This window comes from Nerophis ophidion, linkage group LG05 (genome assembly GCF_033978795.1).
Source record: "Nerophis ophidion isolate RoL-2023_Sa linkage group LG05, RoL_Noph_v1.0, whole genome shotgun sequence".
Classification (NCBI taxonomy): Eukaryota; Metazoa; Chordata; class Actinopteri; order Syngnathiformes; family Syngnathidae; genus Nerophis; species Nerophis ophidion.
Genome location: NC_084615.1, coordinates 15,256,309 through 15,276,168, shown reverse-complemented (window position 1 = coordinate 15,276,168; position 19,860 = coordinate 15,256,309). Strand labels below are relative to the sequence as shown.

Here is a 19,860-nt window from a genome sequence, read left to right as displayed (position 1 = left end):
TTCATATTACATATTGTTATGAAGGTGTCTGTTACTACATTTTATATATATATATATACATATATATATATATATATAATATGTATACTTTACATATTACATATTGTTATGAAGTTGTCTGTTACTACATTATATATATACTTGCAGTGTGTATATTGTACATATTACATATTGTTATGAAGGTGTCTGTTACTACATTATACTGTGTATATATACTTGCAGTGTGTATACAAAACGTTGATGGAGGGTTTTTGAAGTTGTTCTGGAGGGATATTTTTTTATCATCTTTACAATCCACTCGCCCCCTTTATGTTGTTTCTCGTAATGATTGTGAACGATAGGCAAAATTTCCCCCAGAAAAGTGTAGTTCCCCTTTTAAAGTCTCCGATTGAAATGAACTAAAATCAATTAAGTTTTGCTCAGGTGTCATTAATTTTCTTGATTCTTGTCACTGTTAAAAGATGTATGCTTATTCTTGCCGTGCAGAAAAAGATGTTGGCTCTTGTGCTCAGCCTGCTGGAACCTCTTCTGGCTGGACCGGCTGGGCTGTGACCGGCATGTCCTCGCTGACTTCCAAGTTAATCCGTAACACACCAGGGACAGAAGGTGACAGCATTGGGTCTCCCAATGTCGCCAGCGCCACCCCCGACAGTGCCAATACAGTTCCCGGTAAGCCACAGACAACTAATGATTGTGACGGTATCAAAATGTCATAGTATGATATTGTCACCGTACTGAGGACATGTATATACTATATATATGTATATACTGTATATATGAGACATGGTCAAAATGCCTTAGTGTAAAATGAAGTGGCATGGATTTAGAGCAGGGGTCACCAACCTTTTTGAAAGCAAGAGCTACTTCTTGGGTACTGATTAATGCGAAGGGTTACCAGTTTGATACACACTTAAATAAATTGCTAGAAATAGCCAATATGCTCAATTTACTTTTAATAAAAAAATCTATATATATAAAAAAAAATGGGTATTTCTGTCTGTCATTCTGCCGTACATTTTTTTTCCTTTTCCGGAAGGTTTTTTGTAGAGAATAAATGATGAAAAAAACACTTAATTGAACGGTTTGAAAGAGGAGAAAACACGAAAAAAATGAAAATTACATTTTGAAACATAGTTTATCTTCAATTTCGACTCTTTAAAATTCAAAATTCAACCGAAAAAAAGAAGAAAAAACTAGCTAATTCGAATCTTTTTGAAAAACAAATAAAAAATTATGGAACATCGTTTGTAATTTTTCCTGATTAAGATTGATTTTAGAATTTTGATGACATGTTTTAAATAGGTTAAAATCCAATCTGCACTTTGTTAGAATATATAACAAATTGGACCAAGCTATATTTCTAACAAAGACAAATCGTTATTTCTTCTAGATTTTCCAGAACAATTTTTTTTAAAGAAATTCAGAAGACTTTGAAATAAGATTTAAATTTGATTCTACAGATTTTCTAGATTTGTCAGAATATTTTATTTTTTATTTTAATCATAATAAGTTGAAGAAATATTTCACAAATATTCTTCTAGAAAAAACAGAAGCTAAAATGAAGAATTAAATACAAATGTATTTATTATTCTTTACAATAAAAAAATAATTTACTTGAACATTGATTTAAATTGTCAGGAAAGAAGAGGAAGGAATTTAAAAGGTATATGTGGTTAAAAATCCTAAAATCAGTTTTAAGGTTGTATTTTTTTCTCTAAAATTGTCTTTCTAAAAGTTATAAGATGCAAAGTAACAAAAATAAATGAATTTATTCAAACAAGTGAATACCAAGTCTTTAAAATATTTTCTTGGATTTTCAAATTCTATTTGAGTTTTGTCTCTCTTAGAATTAAAAATGTTGAGCAAAGCGAGACCAACTTGCTAGTAAATAAATGAAATTTAAAAAATAGAGGCAGCTCACTGGTAAGTGCTGCTATTTGAGCTATTTTTAGAACAGGCCGGCAGGCGACTCATCTGGTCCTTACGGGCAACCTGGTGCCCGCGGGCACCGCGTTGGTGACCCCTGATTTAGAGGATATATGCAATTACTGTAAAAGAGCACCAATCTAATGCTTAAATGTTGTCATCAGAAATATTACTACATAAAGAATGGTGCAGGAACATAAACACACATATTACTAGATACAGAGAATGGTGCAGAATGATTATAGGCTGGTCCCAAATGCAACTCCAGATTCAAGCCAGACGTTTGCGTCAGCCTCAGCAAAAGCCCCAACGGAAAGGCAAACCCACGAGACGGCTGAATAATTATCCATAATGTGGGATTCAAGGAGCACACAAATAGCTTATTTTTAAGGTCAAAACTGTAAAAAATTACAGATTTAGTCGAATATTTTGACAGGGCTTATCATATTTAAAGCAAGACGTTATCAATTGCCTGCGAATATTCAAAGTTTATTCATAGAAAGGGATGTGGGGTATGGGCATCACGGTGGACCAGTGGTTAGTGCATGTGCCTCACAATACGAAGGTAATCTGTTTGATCCCTGGGCTCGGGGTCTTTATGTGTGGAGTTTGCACGTTCTCCCCGTGACTGCGTGGGTTCCCTCCGGGTAGTCCGGCTTCCTCCCACCTCCAAAGACATGCACCTGGGGATAGGCCCCTCCCACCTCCAAAGACAGGCACTTGGGGATAGGCCCCTCCCACCTCCAAAGACATGCACCTGGGGATAGGCCCCTCCCACCTCCAAAGACATGCGCCTGGGGATAGGCCCCTCCCACCTCCAAAGACATGCACCTGGGGATAGGCCCCTCCCACCTCCAAAGACATGCACCTGAGGATAGGCCCCTCCCAACTCCAAAGACATGCACCTGAGGATAGGCCCCTCCCACCTCCAAAGACATGCACCTGAGGATAGGCCCCTCCCACCTCCAAAGACATGCACCTGAGGATAGGCCCCTCCCACCTCCAAAGACATGCACCTGGGGATAGGCCCCTCCCACCTCCAAAGACATGCACCTGGGGATAGGTTGATTGGCAACACCAAATGGTCCCTAGTGTGTGAATGTTGTCTGTCTATCTGTGTTGGCCCTGTGATGAGGTGGCGACTTGTCCAGGGTGTACACTACCTTCAATTTACTTATGTTTGTGGTTAGTTACGTCAAAGAATTGAGTTGGTAGGGAGTTACTGTGAATATGATGGTGTCACTTACCATCAGTAGCTTAGCGTTGGGTCAGTTCAGTGTAAACAAACGGCAACAGGTTCTCCACCATTTTACATTAGAGATTGTTTGTTCATGTCAGTACTGCATAAACTATAAGAATGTTAAAGGCCTACTGAAGTGAGATTTTCTTATTTAAACGGGGATAGCAGGTCCATTCTATGTGTCATACTTGATCATTTCGCCATATTGCCATATTTTTGCTGAAATTATTTAGTAGAGAACATCGACGATAAAGTTCGCAACTTTTGTTGCTGATAAAAAAGCCTTGCCTGTACCGGAAGTAGCAGACGATGTGCGCGTGACATCACGGGTTGTGGAGCACCTCACATCTGAACATTGTCTACAATCATGGCCACCAGCAGCGAGAGCGATTCGGACCGAGAAAGCGACGATTTCCCCATTAATTTGAGCGAGGATGAAAGATTTGTGGATGAGGAAAGTGAGCTTGAAGGACTAGAAGAAAAAAAAAGACTACAGTGGGAGCGATTCAGATGTTATTAGACACATTTACTAGGATAATTCCGGAAAATCCCTTCTCTGCTTATTGGGTTACTAGTATTTTAGTGAGATTTTATGGTCGTACCTGTACAACCTGAAGGTCGGCCCCGCACCTTTCTTCAGCACCAGTCGACGGGTGGTGGTGATGCCCATCTCTTCCGTTCGCAAGGGACCCTCTTGGAAACACGATCTTTCGAAATGATCGCTGCATAATACACTGTACTTTGCGTGTGTGGTCGAATCCAACCGTGTTCGCTTGACCGCTCTGCTCCCGTACAAAGGCAAAACCCAGTAACTCAATTTTGGTCAAAACAGAGCTGATAATAATTTTGGAGTTACTAGGTGATATGCTTTACATTATTGTGTGCGATATTGTATTTTGTTCCGTAAGTAAGCTGTTACGCGCATGGCAGGACCTAGCAACTGCCACATAACCGCGTAGATACAACAGAAAAACCTAGTATCTCAAGGGTATCTCCAGAAGTGAGTTACTAGGTTCTGCTTTTGGACAGGAGTCTGTTCAATAGTAAAGCTTCACCGTCATCTTTCGGGAATGTAAACAATGAAACACCGGCTGTGTTTGTGTTGCTAAAGGCGGCCGCAATACACCGCTTCCCGCCTACAGCTTTCTTCTTTGATGTCTCCATTGTTCCTTGAACAAATTGCAAAAGATTCAGCAACACAGATGTCCAGAATACTGTGGAATTATGCGATGCTGCAACAAAATGTCCTCTACAATGCGTGACGTCACGCACACGCGTCATCATACCGAGACGTTTTAGCAGGATATTTCGGCTCGAAATTTAAAATTGCAATTTAGTACACTCAATCAATCAATCAATCAATGTTTATTTATATAGCCCCAAATCACAAATGTCTCAAAGGACTGCACAAATCATTACGACTACAACATCCTCGGAAGAACCCACAAAAGGGCAAGGAAAACTCACACCCAGTGGGCAGGGAGAATTCACATCCAGTGGGACGCCAGTGACAATGCTGACTATGAGAAACCTTGGAGAGGACCTCAGATGTGGGCAACCCCCCCCCCCTCTAGGGGACCGAAAGCAATGGATGTCGAGCGGGTCTAACATGATACTGTGAAAGTTCAATCCATAGTGGCTCCAAGACAGCAGTGAGAGTCCCGTCCACAGGAAACCATCTCAAGCGGATCAGCAGCGTAGAGATGTCCCCAACCGATACAGGCAAGCGGTCCATCCTGGGTCCCGACGAGCGGTCCATCCTGGGTCTCGACTCTGGACAGTCAGTACTTCATCCATGGTCATCGGACCGGACCCCCTCCACAAGGGAGGGGGGGACATAGGAGAAAGAAAAGAAGCGGCAGATCAACTGGTCTAAAAAGGAGGTCTATTTAAAGGCTAGAGTATACAGATGAGTTTTAAGATGAGACTTAAATGCTTCTACTGAGGTAGCATCTCGAACTGTTACCTGGAGGGCATTCCAGAGTACTGGAGCCCGAACGGAAAACGCTCTATAGCCCGCAGACTTTTTTTGAGCTCTAGGAATCACTAATAAGCCGGAGTCTTTTGAACGCAGATTTCTTGCCGGGACATACGGTACAATACAATCGGCAAGATAGGCTGGAGCTAGACCGTGTAGTATTTTATACGTAAGTAGTAAAACCTTAAAGTCACATCTTAAGTGCACAGGAAGCCAGTGCAGGTGAGCCAGTACAGGCGTAATATGATCAAACTTTCTTGTTCTTGTCAAAAGTCTAGCAGCCGCATTTTGTACCAACTGTAATCTTTTAATGCTAGACATGGGGAGACCCGAAAATAATACGTTACAGTAATCGAGACGAGACGTAACAAACGCATGGATAATGATCTCGGCGTCTTTAGTGGACAAAATGGAGCGAATTTTAGCGATATTACGGAGATGAAAGAAGGCCGTTTTAGTAACGCTTTTAATGTGTGACTCAAAGGAGAGAGTTGGGTCGAAGATAATACCCAGATTTTTTACAGAGTCACCTTGTTTTATTATTTGGTTGTCAAATGTTAAAGTTGTATTATTAAATAGAGGTCGGTGTCTAGCAGGACCGATAATCAGCATTTCCGTTTTTTTGGCATTAAGTTGCAAAAAGTTAGCGGACATCCATTGTTTAATTTCATTAAGACACGCTTCCAACTGACTACAGTCCGGCGTGTTGGTCAGCTTTAGGGGCATGTAAAGTTGGGTGTCATCAGCATAACAGTGAAAGCTAATACCGTATTTGCGTATGACGTCACCTAGCGGCAGCATGTAGATGCTGAAGAGTACAGGGCCAAGGACCGAACCCTGGGGAACTCCACACGTTACCTTAACATAGTCCGAGGTCACACTGTTATAGGAGACGCACTGCATCCTATCAGTAAGATAAGAGTTAAACCATGACAGGGCTGAGTCTGACATACCACTAACCTGGCCGTATCGGCATGTGTTGCAATATTAATATTTCATCATTGATAAATAAACTCTCAGACTGCGTGGTCGGTAGTAGTGGCTTTCAGTAGGCCTTTAAGGTAATTCAGCATGTTTAAAACACTAACATAACATCAGGAGTTTGAAAAAGACAGCATGGGTTCTATTGTTTGCATTGCACTTATCATTGACACATCATAAAATACATGATCAAAAATGAATAAATAGGCATAGATGACAGTTGAGTAACATTTCCCCCCGGGGCATCCATAAATATAATCTTAGTCTTATACTAATGATACAATTATAGATTGATGGATTTATTCGTCATTTTTTGAAAAATAAAATCGTGTCCACACATACAGTAAGATAGGATCGGAACTTATTTCAAACGGGGACAAGGCACAAAAATATTAAAGGGGAACATTATCACAATTTCAAAAGGGTTAAAAACAATAACAATCAGTTCCCAGTGGCTTGTTGTATTTTTTGAAGTTTTTTTCAAAATTTTACCGGTCTCAGGATATCCCTAAATAAAGCTTTAAAGTGCCTTATTTTCGCTATCTTCGAAACCACTATCCATTTCCCTGTGACGTCATACAGTGCTGCCAATGTAAACAAACAATGGGAATACCACAGCAAGATATAGTGACATTAACTCGGATTCAAACTCGGATTTCAGCGACTTAAGCGATTCAACAGATTACGCATGTATTGAAACAGATGGTTGGAGTATGAAAGTATTGAAGAAGAAACTGAAGCTATTGAGCGAATAGCTATTGACGCTATTCATAGCCATAGCATGGCCGAATAGCTTCGTTAGCATCGCCGGTAAAATGTGCGGACCAAACGATCAGGACTTTCGCATCTTTTGAGCAACTTAAATCCGTCGATTGGTAAGTGTTTTTTTCGCATTAAATGTGGGTGGAAGGAAACGTAATATAGTTGCAAATGCATCTACAGGTTATCCATACATCTCTGTGCCATGTCTGCTTTAGCACCGCCGGTAAATAACATGTTAGCATTGATTAGCGTAGCATGTTAGCATCGATTAGCTGGCAGTCAACATCAACAAAACTCACCTTTGTGATTTCGTTGACTATCGTTGCAAATGCATTTGCAGGTTATCCGTACATCTCTGTGCCATGTCTGCCTTAGTATCGCCGGTAAAATGTGGAGACACTCCAGCACATTCAATGGGGTTCTGGCGGCAGAAATTTTTGCATCTTCGGGCAAGTGGTGCAACTTGAATCCCTCCCTGTTAGTGTTGTTACACCCTCCGACAACACACCAACGAGGCATGATGTCTCCAAGGTTCCAAAAAAATAGTCAAAAAAACGGAAAATAACAGAGCTGGATTTTGTAATGTGTAGAAAATGAAAATGGCGGGTGTGTTACCTCGGCGACGTCACATTCTGACGTCATCCCCTCCAGAGCGATAAACAGAAAGGGGTTTAATTCGCCAAAATTCACCCATTTAGAGTTTCGGAAATCGGTTAAAAAAATATATGGTCTTTTTTCTGCACCATCAAGGTATATATTGAAGCTTACATAGGTCTGGTTGTTCCCCTTTAATCTTGCTAAAAGTTAAAGTACCAATGATTGTCACACACTCACTGGGTGTGGCGAAATTGTCCTCTACATTTGACGCATGCCCATGTTCACCCACTGGGAGGTGAGCGGAGCAGTGAGCAGCAGCGGTGGCCGCGCTCAGGAATCATTTTTGGTGATTTAACCCCCAATTCCAACCCTTGTAGCTGAGTGCCAAGCAGGGAGGTAATGGCTCCCATTTTTATAGTCTTTGGTTTGGACTCACAACCTCCCCATCTCAGAGCGGACACTCTAACCACCAGGCCACTTCTACTGGCTCTTGTCATCCCTGGGCAGGTAAGACCCAGACAGATAAAAATATAATTATGATCCGCTGCCCGGATCATATATTATTTGGATTTTTGAGTTTGTTTGTGCACTTCCTTGTTTGTTTTGTCACCATGGTTGGCTATTAGTTTCACCTGACCCTTGTTTTAGACTCGCACCTGTTTGAAATTACTGTCTCTTATCTAAGCCTGCCTTTTCCGTTGTTTTGATCTCGCATCCTAGCTTTTGTTCTACGCAAAGAGTGACGGCGCTGACTCCCGATTTCGGTAAACCTGCCTTATTCATGCTAGCTTTTTGCTTTGCCTGTTGTGCCTTATACAAGTTTTGTCTGTTATTTCCCTAGCTTCAATGCTAGCGCTTTTGGTTTTCCTTTTCTACCTAGTACCAGTGTTTCTGTTCTTAGCCTGTTTTCAGTTTAAATAAACCATTATTTTTTACCTTTACGCTGTGTCCGAGCCCGATCTGCATCTGGAAAGAACGCACCCGCTTCACCATGCCTAGCAAACATCACAATAACATCAATATTGGATGAAGGTGATATGATTTGAAATATTTTTTAAATAGACAGAGTAAACTATCAAAAGCATAGAACAAGAGCGCCTAATCCCCTGTGAAACATCCATTCCTCAGATTGAAACTTGGCAAAAGTGCTTGCTCGCACTGTGCAGGGGATCATGGGAGATGTGGTGTTCTTCTCAGACCGGCCCATTTACGAGCGCCAGAAAAAAACTACACTGACAGCAGAACTCCCGGTTGTTGTTTCATACCGTCACATGCCACGGCATTATTGCTGGCTTTCCAAAACCGATATTGCAATGTTTACAATAGCCTGAGAACCCTCGAACATTAGAACCAACACCTCCTGTAAAGCTGCATGTATTGTGTCTCAGGTTCCTTGGGGAAAGATCCACATGCCTCCGTGACCCACTCAAGCTCGGTGAAGCACAACCTCAAAGTGGAGGAGGTGGAGGAGGAGCCAGGAGAGCGCTGGGACGAGGAGGAGGAGGACTGGGGGAGTTTGGAGGTAGCTGTTATTTTGTGTACCTGTATGCTCTGTTGTCACGTTGTTTCAGTGGATAGTAAGTCTATGTACTCTGGGGATGACATCATATTGGCCCCAGAGTTCACTTCAACATTTGGGAGACCCAACAATGTTGATGCGTTTGTATAAAGCAACTTAGACCTCTGTGAACATATTGGCAGATCCTTGCATTGATGTTTTACCTTTGCTAGCAAACATAGAACACTGGTGTAGAAAGTTGGGATTTACATAACTGAGTGAAGTGAATTATATTTATACAGCGCTTTTCTCTAGTGACTCAAAGCGCTTTACATAGTGAAACCCAATATCTAAGTTACAATTAAACCAATGTGGGTGGCACTGGGAGCAGGTGGGTGAAGTGTCTTGCCCAAGGACACAACGGCAGTGACTAGGCTGGCAGATGCGGGAATCGAACCTGCAACCCTCAAGTTGCTGGCACGGCCACTCTACCAACCGAGCTATACCGCCCTGAGGCGTCTCTCAAGGCCCCCCTATAAGTCCTCTTCTTTATTTTGGCAGGCTTTTTTCTTAATTTGATTTATGTAACTAAGGTGTTCCTGTATCTTCTTCATATGCATTAACTTGACTTACACTAGTGGTGTTCTTCAAGGTTCCACTTAAAGGCCTACTGAAAGCCACTACTACCGACCACGCAGTCTGATAGTTTATATATCAATGATGAAATATTAACATTGGAACACATGCCAATACGGCCGGTTTAGTTTACTAAATTATAATTTTAAATTTCCTGCGGAGTTCCTTGTTGAAAACGTTGCGGAATGATGTCGCGTGCGCGTGACGTCCCGGTGTGGAGGGGACCATTTGCGGCTAAAAGTCGTCTCTTTTCATCGCGCAATTACAGTATCCTGGACATCTGTGTTGCTGAATCTTTTGCAATTCGTTCAATTAATAATGGAGACGTCAAAGTAGAAAGATGGAGGTGGGAAGCTTTAGCCTTTAGCCACACAAACACACACTGTTTCCTTGTTTAAAATTCCCGGAGGTGAAGCTTTACTATGGATCAGAGCGGTCAAGCGAACACGGTTCCCGACCACTTGTCAACCGGCAGGTTTTGGTGAGAAAATTGTGGTAAAAAGTCACCTCTTACCGGAGATTAGCGGAGCTTGCGCCGTCCATGCATCTGCCGTCGACTTCCCTGAGACACCCGGCTTCAAGACACCCGTGGACACACTCCTCTGACTATCAGGTACTATTTAATCTCACTAAAACACTAGCAACACAATAGAAAGATAAGTGATTTCCCAGAATTATCCTAGTAAATGTGTCTAAAAACATCTGAAGCCGTCCCAATGCAATCCCCCTTTTTTTTTTTAAACTTTGTTTATTTATTTATTTATTTTTCTTTCTATTCTTCCTTCGCTATCAATACCATCATCCAAGAATCTTTCATCCTCGCTCAAATTAATGGGGAAATTGTCGTTTTCTCGGTCCGAATAGCTCTAGCTGCTAGAGGCTCCCATTATAAACAATGTGAGGATGTGAGGAGCCCTCACACCTGTGACGTCATCGTCTGCTACTTCCGGTACAGGCAAGGCTTTTTAATTAGCGACCAAAAGTTGCGAACTTTATCGTTGATGTTCTCTACTAAATCCTTTCAGCAAGAATATGGCAATATCGCGAAATGATCAAGTATGACACAGAATGGACCTGCTATCCCCGTTTAAATAAGAAAATCTCATTTGAGTAGGCCTTTAAGGTCCTCTCCTTTGCATCATTGTGGCTATTCAGTTCAGTTCAAAAGGACTTGTGAGAGGAGGCCTTTAAAAATGCTACAACACTCAAAGTACAGTAGACCAAAATCCAATGAATACTGTAGAGCAGGGGTCCCCAAGCTATGTTCCACCAGGGACCGGTTGAGTGCATGCCTTATTTTCACGGACCGGCTTTCCACGTGTGGCAGATAAAAACTGCAACAAAATGAGCTTGAAAAATCAACTCACTACAACGCTGAAGTTGTGGGAGCCCTGGGCGTGTTTCTTTGCGGAGAGATGGTTCCCCGCATGTTGATGGCATATACTGGATACCAGTGTTTCTTAACCATAGGGCCAGTGTTGGGCTGCGAGCGCCCCCTAGAATGTAATGTATGTGTTTTTCAGCTATGGTTGTATATTACTCAGTTGTAATACACTTTACCACCACTTGTGGCAGTAATGACTATATAAAACAAACAGAAGAAGTCTGGCGCTAATGTCATAGAGAAATGTCTTAAGCGCAAAAATTATGACTAAAGCGATGAAGCTGTATTTTCATTTGCACTTAAATTTTATTGACAGTTTAGTTAAGAACCATATTAATTTAGTTTATTTTAGCACAACATATTAAATGAAAATGTATTGTATATTTGGTTAGTACTTCTTTTTCAAATCAGCCTGACCTCAGCTTAAGGTTTATTGGTTGATTTAATAACATTATCTTTGTGATGAACACATGCGTTTATATCATTTGACAAAACTGTAGGTAGGTTAGATAATTATTGAATAAGATCAAAATGAAGAATAAGATTACTAATTCAGTGTTAACATTGGAGTGATCCCCAGGCTCTTCTCTATAGGAAAAGTTGGGTCCCGAGGTCAAAAAGGTGAAGAACCCCTGCTATATACGAGGACCCTGCAGATGAAAATTAGCCTTTGGCTACAATCTGGCACATTGACATTTTATATGTCCATTAATGTGCATTGTCCATGTACTATAACAAAGTAGTTGTAATATACATATATTAATAAGCTTATTGTTGTTTATTTATGTGCTATAACAAAGTAGTTGTAATATACATCTATTAACAAGCTTATTGGTGTCTATTAATGTAATATAACAAAGTAGTTGCAATATACATCTATTAACAAGCTTATTGGTGTCTATTAATGTAATATAACAAAGTAGTTGCAATATACATCTATTAATAAGCTTATTGGTGTATATTAATGTAATATAACAAAGTAGTTGTAATATACGTATATTAACAAGCTTATTCGTGTATATTAATGTAATATAACAAAGTAGTTGTACTATACATCTATTAACAAGTTTATTGGTGTCTATTAATGTACTATAACAAAGTACCGGTACCGTATTTCCTTGAATTGCCGCCGCGGCGCTAATTAATTTAAAACCTCTTCTCCCTCCGGCGTTTACCAAAGGCAAGCATGCACTAATTATTTTAAAACCTCTTCTCATTCCGGCACTTACCAAAGGCATGCCGTAAATTTCGGCCTGCGCTTATGAATTTGAGTGTGATGTAAGGATGCCATCATGAAAAGCACATTTAATTAAAAAAAAACAAATCGTTATTATGGTCTTACCTTTACTTATAAATGAAGTCCATGCGCAGCTCCTTCTGATCAAAAGCATCGATAACTTGTTTATAGAAGTCTTCCTTATCTTTCTTCAGTTTTAAAAGTCTCTCTGTCTCTATGCAGATCTTCCTTTATTCCCTCCTGCTTCGATTGAAAGTCCAGTTTAGAAAACTGTTTTATTTTAGATATGTAATCCTCCATGTTAAAAGTGCAAGCGAGAGGAAAAAATAATTGATCGCTGCTCACTCTTGCAGCTTTTTGTCACTTCTTCTGCAGCCGAGTAGTCGCAAGAAGGATCACTAGCGCCCTCTACCACCAGGAGGCGGGAGTCAATTAATGACTCATATTTGACACACGCAGCTACGGTATATTAATAAAACATAGCTGCTTACTGTTCTTTTTAGCATATTCAATAGCTTAGACCTTAAATCCTCCTGAATAGCTCTTAATTTTCTTCTCTTTATGCAATTCCAAATGATTGAAATCAGCCTCCTCCTTTTTGAAAATTATGACAGGTGAAGTGTCACTCGTGATGTGACGAGTTTGACCCGGCGGAAATTCTAAGCTTATGCTAATTATTTTGCGAAACGAGTTTGACCCGGCGGAAATTCTAGACATGGGTTAATAAAAATAATATTTTGCGAAACGAGTTTGACCTAGAGTTAATCCTGAGCCGGTGGTAATGCTAAGCATGCGCTATTTATTTTGCGAAACGAGTTTGACCCGGCAGTAATTCTCGGCAGACGCATACTATATACCCGGCGGCAAATCAAGGAAATACGGTAGTTTAGTTAGTATATTCAAGTTTCGTTTCTACAGCCTTGTTCCTTGGGTAGTAATCATGAAGTACGAGTGCTGTGAGAGCCTATATGTTGTTGACTATTTGGAATGTTGAACTGTTTCCCACAAGCAAACTGAGAAGGATGATTGGAACAAGGACTGGTCTGGAATGACGTCGTCCAAGAAGAATGCCAGCGATGGAGGAGTAGGTCTACCTTTAACATGTCTTCAAAGACTGGTAGATGCAAACTAGCCCACTGACATAACTGCCACCATGTCACACGTGTAGGCAGGCCGCATGGCGTCCAGTGTGGCAGTGAAAAAGCAGAGTTCGGACTGGAGCAGCTCAGGCTGGGACGCCGACGACAGCTGGTCCAACGAGAAGGAAGGCCAAGGGCAGAGTTCTGCTGGCGAGGAGGGCTGGGGCAACGACTGGGCCGAGGAGGAGACGGACCTGGCCGCCACATCTCTGCCTGAGGGGGTCCGCTTAGCCAGCGACTACAACTGGGACAGCAGCAGTGTGAGCAAGGGGGCTAACCACAACGACCTGTTTGCCTCTGTGGCGCAGAGAAATCCCACGGTGAGCACCGAGAAGGTAGACGTGCAGGTCAGGCTTATTCATACAAGTCTTTGTCTAGGACTAGATGTAACAATCTAAGTCTATGAGCACCAACAGATCAGGCTCATTAATGCAAGAGTCTTAGTCTAGGACTGGATCTAACAATCCAAGTCTATGAGCACCAACAGATCAGGCTCATTAATACATGAGTCTTAGTCTAGGACTAGTTCTAACAAACTAAGTCTATGAGCACCAACAGATCAGGCTCTTTAATACAAGAGTCTTAGCCTAGGACTAGATGTAACAAGCTAAGTCTATGAGCACCAACAGATCAGGCTCATTAATAAAATAGTCTTAGTCTAGGACTAGATCTAACAAGCTAAGTCTATGAGCACCAATAGATCAGGCTCATTAATACAAGAGTCTTAGTCTAGGACTAGGTGTAACAATCTAAGTCTATGAGCACCAACAGATCAGGCTCATTAATACAAGAGTCTTAGTCTATGACTAGTTGTAAGACCTAAGTCTTTGAGCACCAAAAGATCAGGCTCATTAATACAAGAGTCTTAGTCTAGGACTAGATGTAACAAGCTATGTCTATGAGCACCAACAGATCAGGCTCATTAATACAAGAGTCTTAGTCTAGGACTAGGTGTAACAATCTAAGTCTATGAGCACCAACAGATCAGGCTCATTAATACAAGAGTCTTAGTCTATGACTAGTTCTAAGACCTAAGTCTTTGAGCACCAAAAGATCAGGCTCATTAATACAAGAGTCTTAGTCTAGGACTAGATGTAACAAGCTATGTCTATGAGCACCAACAGATCAGGCTCATTAATACAAGAGTCTTAGTCTAGGACTACATGTAAGACCTAAGTCTTTGAGCACCAACAGATCAGGCTCATTAATACAAGAGTCTTAGTCTAGGACTAGATGTAACAAACTAAGTCTATGAGCACCAACAGATCAGGCTCATTAATACAAGACTCTTAGTCTAGGACTAGATCTAACAATCCAAGTCTATGAGCAGCAACAGATCAGGCTCATTAATAAAACAGTCATAGTCTAGGACTAGATGTAACAATCTAAGTCTATGAGCACCAACAGATCAGGCTCATTAATACAAGACTCTTAGTCTAGGACTAGATCTAACAATCTAAGTCTATGAGCACTAATAGATCAGGCTCATTCATACAAGAGTCTTAGTCTAGGACTAGATGTAACAAACTAAGTCTATGAGCACCAACAGATCAGGCTCATTAATACAAGACTCTTAGTCTAGGACTAGATCTAACAATCTAAGTCTATGAGCACTAACAGATCAGGCTCATTCATACAAGAGTCTTAGTCTAGGACTATATTTAACAAACTAAGTCTATGAGCACCAACAGATGAAGCTACTGAGATGAGAGGCACATCTTCTTCTAAGACAAACCAAGCAGTCCAGTTTTGATGATTGAATGACCTGAGATTTCAATGACCTGGTGAATGACAACCTTCATAGACCGTACAAGAGTTGTAGCTGAATTCTCTAGAAGGGCATTAACACTGTGTATTGATCAGCAGATACAGTGCCTAACAAAGTGATTTGATCACCTGACATAACAATGAGGAAAATTACATGTTTTTGCAACATTTAGAAATATACTGTTTATTTTTAAATATTTATTTGTCTACTGACAAATAAAAAAAAGCCATATAAACAAAATACAGTCATGCTTCAAAGTTTGCGGTTTCACTCAATTGTATAAAATAAATAATTCCACATTCAATTGCCTTAATCTGCTAAACACATCAATACAGGTACTAGAGTAGTATGGCCTCAACTAGACCAAATCAATTGGTATCAGTATCCTGGGCCCTGATTGGCTCAGCCTCAGACAGCATTACTCCATTGGATTAAAGGAGTGTAAAGGTGACTATGCAGGTGTTCTTTCTACTGGACTCCCATTAGGTTGTTGGACAGCTTGTTTATGATCGAGCCAAGAAAATATTCAATATAATAAATTTACAACAGCCAATTAACAGCAATGAACGAGGGTTGACTGTAACCGAAAGAGAACTCTATATATTTTATGGCCTTCCTTGGTCTGGATGAGAAAACATCTTTTTGTTGAGAAATGCACGTTAGTAACTCAAATTTGACATCTTATTCTTCACTTCTTTTGTTTTTGTATAACGGTACATTTACAAATTCAAAAATGACTTTATTGCTAGTATATTAACCAGAAGAACATTAATTTCAGGTCACTTTGGCATGAACCATACATGGTGGTAGTGTACTACTGTGCTCCTAAACAACGTACAAGTTGCCTGATCTTTGCATACCACTTAACAGATTGTCACACAACTTTGGAGAGGATTAGTGCAGGCGCCAAGATACAACCCCCGTTTCCATATGAGTTGGGAAATTGTGTTAGATGTAAATATAAACGGAATACAATGATTTGGAAATCCTTTTCAACCCATAGTCAGTTGAATATGCTACAAAGACAACATATTTGATGTTCAAACTGATTAAAAAAAAAAGAAAATTGCAAATAATCATTAACTTTAGAATTTGATGCCAGCAACACGTGGCAAAGAAGTTGGGAAAGGGGGCAATAAATACTGATAAAGTTGAGGAATGCTCATCAAACATCTTTTGGAACATCCCACAGGTGTGCAGGCTAATTGGGAACAGGTGGGTGCCATGATTGGGTATAAAAACAGCTTCCCAAAAAATGCTCAGTCTTTCACAGGAAAAGATGGGGCGAGGGTCACCACTTCGTAAGCAAATTGTCGAACAGTTTTAGAACAACATTTCTCAACGAGCTATTGCAAGGAATTTTACCATCTACGGTCCGTAAAATCATCAAAAGGTTCAGAGAATCCGGAGAAATCACTGCACGTTAGCATTGATATTACGGACCTTTGATCCCTCAGTCGGTACTGCATCAAAAACCGACATCAGTGTGTAAAGGATATAACCAGATGTAACACACTAAGGATCACTTCATAAAACTACTGTCAGTAACCACAGTTGGTCGCTACATCTGTAAGTGCAAGTTAAAACTGTACTGTGCAAAGCAAAAGCCATTTATCAACAACGTCCAGAAACGCCGCCGGTTTCTCTGGGCCCGGGATCACCTAAGATGGACTGATGCAAAGTGGAAAAGTGTTCTGTGGTCTGACGAGTCCACATTTCAAATTGTTTTTGGAAACTATGGACATTTGTATCCTCGGGAACAAAGAAGAAAAGAACCGTCCGGATTGTTAAAGGCACAAAGTTCAAAAGGCAGCATCTGTGATGGTATGGGGGTGTATTAGTGCCCAAGGCATGGGTAACTTACACATCTGCAAAGCCACCATTAATGCTGAAAGGTACATACAAGTTTTGGAGCAACATATATTGCCATTCAAGCAACGTTATCATGGACGCCCCTGCTTATTTCAGCAAGACAATGCCACACCACGTGTTACAACAGCGTGGCTTCATAGTAAAAGAGTCCGGGTACTACACTGGCCTGCCTGTAGTGCAGACATGTCTCCCACTGAACATTTTGAAGCCTAAAATACGACAACAGAGACCCCGGACTGTTGAGCAACTTAAGCTGTACATCAAGCAAGAATGGGAAAGAATTCCACCTGAAAAGCTTCAAAAATATGTCTCCTCAGTTCCCAAACGTTTATTGAGTGTTGTTAAAAGAAATGATGTAACACAGTGGTGAACATGCCCTTTCCCAACTACTTTGGCACCTGTTGCAGTCATGAAATTCTAAGTTAATTACTATTTGCAATGAGTTTGAACATCAAATATGTTGTCTTTGTACTGCATTCAACTGAATATGGGTTAAAAAGGATTTTCAAATCATTCTATTCTGTTTATATTTACATCTAACACAATTTCCGAACTCATATGTAAACAGGGTTTGTAGAACCCATGACTTTGATGTGTGTAAAGCAGCTTGTTAGCTGTTGACTCATGCATGACACAAGTTTATGTCCAATATTTAATCTTAGGTTGGTAGCAGAGTTTTCTCTGTGTGTGTACATTAGAAAATAAGATGTGTCTTTCTCCCGTCAGCCTGGAGGCGGCTGGAGTGCGGAGTCAACAGGAGACTGGGTCGCCGAGGACACCTGGGAGTCGGTGGACGGAAGTCAAGGTGAGACACCTTTAGCCCACCATCTCACCGTCAATGTGTTTGAAGCACTTCAATGCCTTCTGCCTATCCCCCCAGCGGGTCTGAGCAAGGCCGAGCTGTCCAAGAAGAAACGAGAGGAGCGGAGGAAAGAGCTGGAGGCCAAACGGGCCGAGCGCAAAGCCGCCAAAGGTCCTCTCAAACTGGGTGCGCGCAAACTGGACTGAGCTTCGGTGTTCCCTGAGAGGTAAGACCATGACCTGCATTGACCCAACAAGGGCCGCGCCGTTGACCCAGGACACAACTTTTCAACCGGTGAGTGGGAAATATCCAAAGGTCTTTTAGAACTGACCAGAACTTTTGGATCCATTGCTGAAAGAGGGTGGACATTGTATCATTGTGGATGGCTGAGTTATGACACCATATTTGACTGCTCACACCTCCCATTGTAAAGTAAATGTACATAAAATGGAGCATCTTGTCTTGAAAATGACACCATTTTTAAATAGTCAAAATAAATATATATATATACTGAATGGTTTTCAGTAAGCACACAAAGCGACACTGTAGTTTATTCAGTCCATGCATGCACTTTAGTGAGGCCGACTGACTACTTTGTAAGAGTTACGAACACACACACATTGTTGTTTTCTCTCTCTCTGCATTTCACTTTTGTATCCGTGTGCCTTCATTGACTTTGCTGGACAAGACTGTTGGTACGCCTCCCGCTTCCCAATGACATTTTCAAACGGGCATCATGGACTCATGTTCCCGCCGAAGTATGTAAAAAAAAAAAACAACAACAAACATCTAAAAGGCCTGGCTGCTGGGACCATAAATGTTTGCGCGACACATGAAAACAAGTCAACCATGTAGCATGTGGGCTAGTATGAAATAAAGATAATACAACATTTCTGGATGTCCTTGTAAAGATGCTGGGTAATAATAATAATAATAATAAACTAAACGAGCCTACAAAGTCTGCACTTTTCCTTTCTGACTGAATGTATTTTCACAGTTTGAATGTCTTCTTCTCTAGATCAGTGTTCCTTAACCCTTTCTTGGGAATGAAGCGTCCCCTCGACAGCCGCCAAAAATATCGGTTTCTCAGCTCTGCTCTGTATGGACGCAGTTGTAATTCACTTTCCCACCACCTGTGGCAGTAGTGAGAATATCAAACAAAGTGAAGAAATGGTGGAGTTCGAGTGGTGAAGATGTATCTTCATTTGCATTTATTGACACTTTAGTTAAGAACATATTCAATAATAATTCATTGTATTTTAGGTAGTGGTAATGAATGCAAGTATTGTACATACCAGGGGTCACCAACCTTTTTGAAACCAAGAGCTACTTTTTGGGTAATGATTAATGCGAAGGGCTACCAGTTTGATACACACTTAAATGAATTGCCGGAAATAGCCAATTTGCTCAATTTACCTTTAACTCTATGTTATTATTACTAATAAATGATATTTATCTTTGTGGAAACACTGATCATTTTAATGATTTCTCACAATAAATATATATTTTTGATGACATGTTTTAAATAGGTTAAAATCCAATCTGCACTTTGTTAGAATATACAACAAATTGGACCAAGCTATATTTATAACAAAGCCAAATCATTATTTCTTCTAGATTTTCCAGAAGAAAAATTTTAAAAGAAATTCGAAAGACATTGAAATAAGATTTAAATTTGATTTTACAGATTTTCTACATTTGCCAGAATAATTTTTTTGAATTTTAATCATAATAAGTTTGAAGAAATATTTCACAAATACTCTTCGTCGAAATAACAGAAGCTAAAATGAAGAATTAAATTAAAATATATTTATTATTCTTTACAATAAAAAAATTTATTTACTTGAACATTGATTTAAATTGTCAGGAAAGAAGAGGAGGGAATTTAAAAGGCAAAAAGGTATATGTTTTAAAATTCCAAAAATAATTTTTAAGGTTGTATTTTTTTCTCTAAAATTGTCTTTTTGAAAGTTATAAGAAGCAAAGTAAAATTTTAAATAAATGAAACAAGTGAAGACCAAATCTTTAAAATATTTTCTT

The 19,860-nt window shown here is 40.3% G+C and overlaps 1 protein-coding gene across 1 annotated transcript in view; it reads left to right on the top strand.

Annotated features, from left to right (window-relative positions):
• scyl1 (SCY1-like, kinase-like 1) overlaps positions 1 to 18,713 on the top strand; it is a 60,271-nt gene extending 41,558 nt beyond the window's left edge. The window contains exons 13-18 of the mRNA XM_061900173.1: positions 487 to 669; positions 8,873 to 9,006; positions 13,249 to 13,323; positions 13,408 to 13,698; positions 17,745 to 17,823; positions 17,899 to 18,713. Coding sequence (XP_061756157.1) covers positions 487 to 669; positions 8,873 to 9,006; positions 13,249 to 13,323; positions 13,408 to 13,698; positions 17,745 to 17,823; positions 17,899 to 18,026 — 890 coding nt within the window. The 3' untranslated portion in view covers positions 18,027 to 18,713. The remainder of the gene's footprint in view (positions 1 to 486; positions 670 to 8,872; positions 9,007 to 13,248; positions 13,324 to 13,407; positions 13,699 to 17,744; positions 17,824 to 17,898) is intronic.
• The last annotated feature ends 1,147 nt before the right edge of the window (positions 18,714 to 19,860 follow it).